This window comes from Humulus lupulus, chromosome 5 (genome assembly GCF_963169125.1).
Source record: "Humulus lupulus chromosome 5, drHumLupu1.1, whole genome shotgun sequence".
In the NCBI taxonomy this organism is placed as follows: Eukaryota; Viridiplantae; Streptophyta; class Magnoliopsida; order Rosales; family Cannabaceae; genus Humulus; species Humulus lupulus.
Window position 1 is genome coordinate 13,670,835 of NC_084797.1, and position 9,834 is coordinate 13,680,668.

Genomic DNA, 9,834 nt, shown 5'->3' on the forward strand with positions numbered 1-9,834 from the left:
TGCACTCTGTGATAAAGTCTACCAACACTAGTCCTTTGATGGCAGTCCTGAGATGGTATGATATGTCGAATTGAGTAAGCTCAATTTCCCATTTAAGGAATCTCTCGGAGGACTCTATATTTTGGAGGACTTGTCTTAAAGGCTGGCTGGTGAGAACTTTGATGGGATGTGCTTGGAAGTAGGGTCTGAGCTTCCTTTAAGCTATCATCAGACAAAAGTTCAGCTTCTCCATGAGCGAATATCTACACTTCACTCTAAGAAGTAATAGACCGGATGTTAGGAGCGGTTGTCTTTGCATATCAACTTGTCATTGATGGCATGCTCCGAGACGACCCGGTAGAGGAGCAAGGTTTATCCGTCTACTGGATTTGATAATATCAGAGGATTGGCCATGTGTGCCTTAAGCTTTTGGAAAGCTTGCTCACATTCCTCCGTCCATTCGAATCGCTAATGTAATGACCCAAATTTCCTAATAAGGTTTATGACCTTGATTAGGAGGCCGGGAGGGCCATAATTGATTTATCATGTTATTTAATGATAATATGCATGTTTAGGTGTATTAAATATGCATGTGAACCCATTTCTGATTAATTGGGTGATTTTCATATTTTGGCTATTTCGGGCATATTTGGCATATATGTGATATGTGTGTGGTGCTTTATTATTATTTGGTTATGCCAAAGTTACCTAGCATAAGACGATCCTAGGAGGTAAGCTAGTGGGAAAGTCACAATGGGATTTATTATTGACTCGGAGTGAGTCAATGAGTATTTAGTGCATTACCGGGTTACTGGGTAATGTGAATAAGTATTTGATGATAAATTGGGAGTTAGTAAGATCAGGGGGAAATTCTGGATGTTTTGACTATTTTGTCCCCAGGGGTGTTTTTGGGACCCCGAGCGTTAGGATTTGTTTGAGGCTACTTAAGCTTTAAGTAACCTTTTAAGAAATAAAAAGAACGTTCATAACGTTCTCTCTCCCTCTAAGTTCCATATTCGTCTCCCAATCGCATTTTTGAAGGAAACTTGAGTTCTAAGACTCTGATTCAAGCGAGGATCGAGGCATAGCGATCCTAGGAAAGATTAGAAGCTTATTAGCCAGAGGATTTAGTTGGAAACAACTCAATTGGAGGTAATTCAAGTTTTAAGTTCTAAGTTTTTTTAAAGTTTTTAAGCTTGAATTGGACTTTGTGTTTTGATGAGTTTTTGCTAGATTTGAGACTTGGGTTTTGTTGGTTTTGGATCATGGGAATGTTTGGGATATTTGTTATGCTATTACTACGTATACAACTCTTGAAGTGTATATTTATTTTAGGGATATTTGCGGCATAAATACCACATGTTTTTAGTTTTATAGACTTATATACCACATCTTTTTTTTTTTACGAATTAAATACCAAACGTTATGATTTGGGCAATTCCGTCACTACCACTCCGTTAAATACTCTTATCGCAGATTAGGATGGCAAGGTGTCATGATCTTATTAGTTAATTTCATATTAATTTTTTTTAAAATAATTTCAACATTATTTACAATTAGAAAAAATAATTAAAACATTAAAAAAATATTTTCAAAAAAGAACTGCCTTTTTTGATTAAACCATATTATATATTTTACAATAATTTAATAAAGTTAAAAAAAATTAATTTAACAACATTAATTTAAATTAAACCAAATCAGATCCAAATGCAAACAATTGAAAGACACACACCTGAATAATTCCCAAATCCATATCCTAAATCAATTTAACAACATCAATCCCATTTTAGAAATCAAATATGCCAAGATAAAACCTAAAAATCACAAAACCCAAATCAATCCCAGAAATCTCAAAAACAAAAATCAAATCTCAGATCAATCTTCCTAGATTTCGTTCGATCCGAAGAAGTCGTCCCTTGCCTAAAGGTCTGCGCCCCTCATCTGAAACTCCGCGACTCTCGCCTGAAGCTTTGCGCTCCTCGTCTAAAGCTCCGCGACCCTCGCCTGAAGCTCCGCCCCTCGCCTGAAGCCACCTGTTTCAACATAGGGAAGAAGAAGTAGAATAGATGAAGAAGGGAGAATAAAGATCTGGAAGAAGATGAAGAAGACGGGAGAAGAGAGAGAGAGACAGGAAGAAGAGAGAGAGAGAGAGAGGAAGGGGGAGAGAGAAATATCGGGGGGAGAGGAAAAAAAATCAGAAAAGTCATTTCTTTTTTTTAATGTTTTAGGGCATGATTGGTATATGATTCAAATGTGATTTTATGTTTTCAAAAATTAAAAATTGTGGGACCTACAAATAAAACTTGATTGGTTAAACATTTTTGGAAACTAATTCAAAAAACAACTTCAATTCTAATGAAGGATTTTGAAAACGAAAATTTCACGTTTTCAGTATGATCTTACTTTTTTTAAAAAATATTTTTTTTCTTGCAAATATTTTTTTATTTTTCTTACAGTCTTGATTTTTTTTCTTTTGTTCTTTTTACAAGTCAATCTACTTTTTAAATTTTTTATCTATATAAATTTAGTAAAATAATTAATTATAAAATCATATAACAGAATATAATTTAATTCTAATTTACAATATATTTACTAAAAAAATTCATTGATCAAATAAAAATTATAACAAATAAATAAAAAAAATATTTTCACTTCAATTATTATTATACCAAAAAAATATATATATAAATATTACATATTCAATTTTTAGATTTTCTACCAAAAAATTATTCAATTTTATAAAACTCAAAAATAGTTAACGGACAATACATTCAATCACATTTTCATAAACATATTTTCAGATACTAAATCTAGATTCTTTTTTCATAATCATACTTTTCAAAATACAATTTTTAAATCACTAATCAATTTTGCCCTAAAAAAATATAACTTTAATTTATAAAAAAAATCAAAGTTAATGACAATGCAATCTTGTTATGAATTTAATTAATACACTATTATTAAATTTTAATTTATCAATATAATTAAATTTTACTTTCAGCTAAATCAATCACGTATTCAGTTTCTGTTATATATTTAAATTTAATCCCAATCACAGATTCAGTTTTATAAAACTCAAAAACAGTTTACTGACATTGAACCAATCACATTTTCAGAAACATGTTTTCAGTCACTAAATTCAGATTTTCATTTTAGAATCCAATTTTTCAAAAATACAGTTTTTTAATCGCGAACCAATGAGACCCTTAATTATTTTTTCTGATTTTAAATAATGTTGAAATTATTTTTTAAAAAATTAATTTGAAATGGACTAATAAGATCATGACGCTTGGCATCCTAATCAGCTATAATAGTATTTAACGGAGTGGTAGTGACAGAATTGCCCAAATCATAACGTTTTGCATTTAATCCGTCGAAAAAAATGTGGTATATAAATCTATAAAACTGAAACATGTGGTATTTATGCCGTAAATACCCCTTTGTTTTATTGTCTTCATATGGAAGTAAAATCTCTGTTTTTGAGTCGATTAAGCAAAAGCTTGAGAACATCGTCAAGTGATGAATGAATGACATATGTACTCAAAAGAAATATGTAATATTGACTTACAAGTTACAACATGTCATACTATATTTGTACTATTCATTCCATATATGTGTCTTGTGCAGTATCATTCTCTGTATCATCAAAGAATAAAGTGTTTTTCAAACAAGAGTTTCAGATTGAGAGACGGGAACTAAGAATTGCATCGAAGGTCAGTGTTTTCCTGCTTTATCTTTCTGCTTCAATCAATGCTGTATATCTTTCTACCACCATTTTCTTATATATATAAAAAAATATGTTATTAGGTACCTGAGATTCTTACCACTGGTTCCATACTGGAAAACATCATTTTTGAAATTGTCAACTCTGAGGGTATTGTTGATGAAACTATCCACGATGAAGAAAAAACTGGTCTATCACATATGATCACAATTAAGGCTGATTGGCTTGATATGGAGGAGTCCACCCGATATACTTTCAAGCAATTTAATGAAAGACATAATAGGGGTGGTTGCTCTACTTGGTAGAGTTCAATATAGCCAGCTTAGCAGGTCAAACATCTTGTATTTCTTTTTTCTCAACCTAAACTCTATCATTTCAATTGATCGTTTTCTTTATTCTGTTTTAAATTGCTGTTTTGTCTACATGTAGGATATTGTCAGAATATTTGGGTGTAGATCAAATGCTAGCTGTTGTCACCAGATCTTTTGAATCTGCTGCTCATCTTGAAATGTATACACATACTGGTGAAGTTGATCGCAGCAATGCTCTTCATGCTGAAGCAGCCATTCTTGGGAAATCCATAAATGGTCGATTTACTGTTATATGCCTTGACAATATAAGGTGACACCAGAATCTCGTTGACTACGATTAATTCTGACTCAACATTATCTTTTTTGTCTTATCGAGCTTATTTAGAAAATAATAGTAATAATAATAATAATAATAATAATAATAATAATAATAATCTCTGTTCTTTATCTATTTTTCCCTTGACAATCCATACAGAGGTGGCTTTGAAGATCACCCTCAGGGGAAGCTGGCTTTACCACTTCCTTGTTTTATTGATGGAACTATTCCAAAAGGTTTTCTGGGATTTGCTGTAAATATGATTGATTTAGATGAAGATCAGCTATCCATAACAAACAATTCAGGCAATGGTCTTAGAGAGACGGTATTCTATCGCCTTCTTGGTCAGCTCCAAGTTTACCAAACCAGGGAAGACATGCTAGCAGCCAGTGCTTGTATAAAACACGGCGCTGTATCACTAGATGGTGGAATCTTGAAAGAAAATGGTGTAATGTCTTTTGGATTTAGGTATGTTTCTCTTTTCTTTCTTTTCTATATCTCACTTGTATGATTTTTGTTACGTTAAAATGATTTGTCCTCTGATTGTCCTCAGTGACCCCGGAGTATGTTTTCAAGTTGTCACGACAAACAATGAAATACCTCTTTCTCAAGAAAATTTGAAGCTGCTCCAAGACCAGAAATCAGAGTTGAAAACCATCGATGATAAGATAAAACAAAATGCCAAACAGCATGGGCAAGTTTTAAACTATTATGCAAAGACAAAGAAAAAGTTAAGCAAGTTGATGGACGATGTGGAACGGAACCTATGATGAAACAACGATCCAACACAGAATAGTTTCTACATTATGATGACAAATCAAGTCATACCTTCTCTCCACTTTTAATTTAATTTAGGGGTGTATATATATGTATAGATGAAGTACTTTGGGGGTTTTACTTTTCATCATATATTTATACGTACAATATGATGATAAGGAAGTTATACTTTTTTATAGTTTTTTTTTGTTTTAATTCTATCCAGGAATACTATACATATTGTATGGTTATCTAATTTAGTAATCTGTCTAGAAATTAATCTATCGAAAAAGTAGCCTTTTTAGAGGAGTTTGTTTTATGGGAAATTTTCATAAATATGACTTTTTAGCTATAATTGTGCAAAAATATGGGAATCAATCTTTTTATAATATGTATGGAAGATTTTATACAAGGAAAACTTAGAATATGGGAAAAATAAGTACATGCCATAATTGAAATTTAAACAACAACACATCAGCACAAATCAGGGGTACACATGTAATTACCAATCCAATCCTCCTCTGCTCATTTGCTCATGCCTGAAACATGATAAAAAAACCACGATACTATTTCTTCCATCTCCGGCACGCAATTCTCCAGTGATAGCTTCCTTCTCCGGCAACGACTCGTATCTCCGGCGATCACCACAACAACCGACCAACTCTAGCAAAGGTTTGACCTCATCTTCTGCCAAAAAAATGCAAGAAAAATCTGATCACTAAACAAATGGTCCCTTTCTGCAGAAATCAAAGAAATTCCAACATTCTTCCAATCATACCAGCTGCAATCTTTGAAGATTCCGGCGACCTGCATATCCACTACACAATCAAGAAAACAAGGTTTGCAAGAAACCGTTTCCTCTGTCAACTCTGTTCTGCTGTCATTTTTTTTTTTTTTTTGCAAACTATGTTCAATCTACTATATTATTTGCAACTATTATCTTGATTATAATAAAAATGATCATGATCAAATGTGCTTGCTGGAAAACAGAAACAATTTATAAACTAAAAAATAGAAAAAAAATATCGAAGCTCACTGGTTTGTATACATTGATTAACCAGAAAAAAAACAAGAAACAATAACTCTGAAATTTTTACATCTTAATTTGTATTTACAATAAAAAGAATAATTTGATATTAGTGTGAATTTTAACAGCCAAAACATTCAGAAACATTAGGACAACCAGTTACTTGGAATAACATGCAATAAATTCAACTAAAATGTTTCAGTACGGTATGCAACTACAGATTAAGGGAACCAGTTACCTTCCCACTAGTTTTTCTACATTCATTAACAAAAAAAAAATAGACAAGAAACAAGAACTCTGAAAATTTGACACTCTAATTTATCTTTACAATAAAAAAAAAAATTATTTGATGTAGCTGGGAAGATTTACTACAAAAACAATCAGTAACAATAGGGTAACCAGTTACCCTGAAAAACAGACAATAAATAAAACTAAGAGGAAATTACAACTATATAAAACTAAGGGTAAAAATAAGAAATATATGATTCATTATTAAGGTAACCAGTTACCCTGCAAAAAAAAAAAAAAAAAAACAATGTGTAAAACTAAGTGTAACAAGTTACCCTGCAACAACAATCAATATATATAACTAATTTGAAAAACATAAAATATATAAAACTAAGTGTGACCAGTTACCCTACAAAAGCTAAATGTTTCAGGAGAATAAGTGATTAAATATTAAGTTAACCAGTTACCTAGCCCATTTAGAACCAACTAACTGCTTAAAAAATTACCAACTTTTACAGATATGGACAATATTACTTCTTTGGTTCAATATGGAGGCAATTGGAATGAAAACAACGAGTACCAAGGATACACAATGACTGGGATATTAATACCACCAAATTGTTCTCTTGACAACTTGGTGAATTTGATAAAAAAGGAGATAAAGGAAAAAACAGCAACTATTGAAGTTTCTTATCAAGTAGAAAAAGGAACACCACCAATGAAGGTTGTAACAGACAATTCAGTGTTGTTCTTCCCGGAAATAAAGAAAAAAGTTGCTGCTAAAATAACATACTTACCATTGTGTGTCACTATAGTTCAAGAATCAAGCAATGAAAATGACCTTCTTCTACTAGCAAATCAGAAAGCTACAACAGAAGAAATGGAGGTGGGGACATTATTAATGCAAGCAAATCAAGCTTCCATCAATGAACAAATTTTACTTGAAGAAGGAATGTCAAGCACAACAAATGAGGGCATAAATGTGTCATACATACCCCATTTTGCTGAAGAAGTAGTTGATTTCATAATTGAGGACAATACAAAAAGAAAAAAGAAGTTGGATGAAATCCAACTAGTAATATCTAATTACAGAGTGAACACAATAGAGCAAGGACAAATTTACAAGGATAAGAACATAGTCAAATCAGCTCTTAGCTACTATGCAATGATGCATAACTTCCAGTTCAAAACAAAAAGATCAGAACCTAGAGAGTACCTAGTTACTTGCGCAAATGAAAAATGCAACTGGTTGGTGAGAGCATCTAAGTACAGAAATCAAGATTTATTCAAGGTACGGAAATGCAATCCAAATCACACTTGCTCTGTTGAAATTGTTTTGGAAGACCATAGGCAAGCAAAAAGCATCGTAGTTGGGGAATTAATAAATAATAAGTACAAGTCAATCAAAAGAAATTACACTCCAAATGACACCATGAATGATATGAATGATGACTTTGGAGTAACTATGGGATACACAAAAGCATGGAGATCAAGAGAGAAAGCTTTGCGTCTAGTAAGAGGGAACCCCGATGATTCATATCAGAAGTTGCCAATATATCTTTACATGTTGAAGCAAACAAATCCAGGAACAATAACACACCTACTCACAGACAAGGAAGATAGATTCAAATACCTATACATAGCTTTCTCTAACTCAATCAAGGTTTGGAGATACTTGAGGCCTATAATTGTTGTTGATGGAACTTTTTTGAAAAATGCACATGGTGGTACCCTATTTTCAGCATCAACGATAGATTCAAACAACAACATTTTCGTGTTGGCTTTTGGAATAACAGACTCTGAAAATGATAACTCATGGCTATGGTTCTTCTCCAAACTGCGAGAAACCTATGGAGAACCCGAAGGTATGATAGCTTCAACGATATATTCTTGTTTACAAACAAATAGGAACATTTTACCAAAACAAAATACACAAATACATGCTATTTCTTTTAGAATCTGACCAAAGTAACTGGTTACCTTCACCAAAATAAAAAAAATAAAAAAATTTGAAAAATACTTAATTTTTGTTTTTTTATATTAAAATATTTGTACTCCACAGGATTGGCTATAGTTTCTGACAGACATAAGAGCATAGACAATGCAGTACATATGGTGTACCCAAATGCTTTCCATGGAGCTTGCATGTTTCACTTAATAATTTGAAAGGCAAGTATGGGAGCCATGGAGAAGAACTACAAATGAAATTCATTGCAGCAGCAAAAGCATACACACAGACAGAATGTGAAAACTACATGAAAGGCCTTGATAGAATTGATAGACGCATTGGCCCTATTTAGAAAAAGCCAAGTATGAAACTTGGGCAAGATCATACTCGCCAACAAAAAGATACACCATGATGACATCCAACATCGCAGAATCACTCAACGCTGCACTAAAAGCTGCAAGAAATCTCCCCATTGATATCTTGGTTGAATGCCTTAGAAGTTTGGTTCAAAAGTGGGTTTGGAACAACTCAAATAATGCAAATGGAACATTCACAAAAGTCTCTACAGCAACAGAAAATGAATTGAGACATGACATTGTTTCAAAAATGAAGTATGAGGTATGCAACTAAACATATTCTTACAAATCCTTATTCTGTCAATAGATGGTAACCAGTTACCTTCCATAAGAACAGGAAATTTTTTTTTACACAAAAGCATAACTAGTTACTTTAAATCTTAAGTCTAGTTAAAATGTTTATTATCTGATTCTATTTCATGACAAACTATTTTTAGGTCTTGCCTTTCAACACAATAGAATACCAAGTTCGTGATCAAAATGGGATAAATTTCACAGTAAATATACATAATAGAACATGCACTTGCAATAGGTTCCAAGAAGATGAAATACCTTGTGGCCATGCAGTAGCTGTCATTGCAAAAAGAAACTTGAGTGTCTATGATTATTGTGCAAAATTCTACAGAACAGAAACGTTGAAAGCATTGTATCAAGAAAATGTTCATCCTTTGCCCCATAAAGATGAATGGAATCTCCCACAACACTTGGACATAATAGTGCTGCCTCCAAATGCAACAATCCCTGCAGGAAGACCAAGAAAGAAACGAATAAGATCAAGAGGGGAAAATAAGGTAATAATCACCTGTGGGAAATGTGCACAACCAGGACATAACAGGAAGACTTGCAGGAATCCTCCATTTCAGAAGCCAAATAAACAGAAAAAGCCAAAGACATAGATTCATATTCTACAGCAAAACAAACCTTTCATAGCTTTACTCATTGAAAGAGAGACTTTCATATTCATCAAGTATCATTCAATATTTTAATAAGATTGTTTCAAAATGAAGCACATTGATTGGTTATGCAAACTTATAAAATCCTTTCAAAATAATTTCTTGGATTTGTTTGCTTCTATTTTTTAATGCTACCATCACTATAAATAAACCATGACGAAAAAAAAATGATCGTACCCAGTTACCAATAATTAACAACAAAAACAACGATATAGGTAACTGGTTACCCTGAAGTT

General features: G+C 32.5%; 1 protein-coding gene across 1 annotated transcript; it reads left to right on the top strand.

Moving 5' to 3' along the window:
- Positions 1-3,530: 3,530 nt before the first annotated feature.
- LOC133778865 (protein DEFECTIVE IN MERISTEM SILENCING 3-like) lies at positions 3,531-6,168 on the top strand. Its single transcript, XM_062218884.1, has 5 exons — positions 3,531-3,692; positions 3,787-4,032; positions 4,133-4,324; positions 4,472-4,798; positions 4,884-6,168. The coding sequence occupies exons 2-5, from the start codon at positions 3,971-3,973 to the stop codon at positions 5,098-5,100; spliced, it is 798 nt and encodes a 265-aa protein (XP_062074868.1). The 5' UTR covers positions 3,531-3,692; positions 3,787-3,970; the 3' UTR covers positions 5,101-6,168.
- The last annotated feature ends 3,666 nt before the right edge of the window (positions 6,169-9,834 follow it).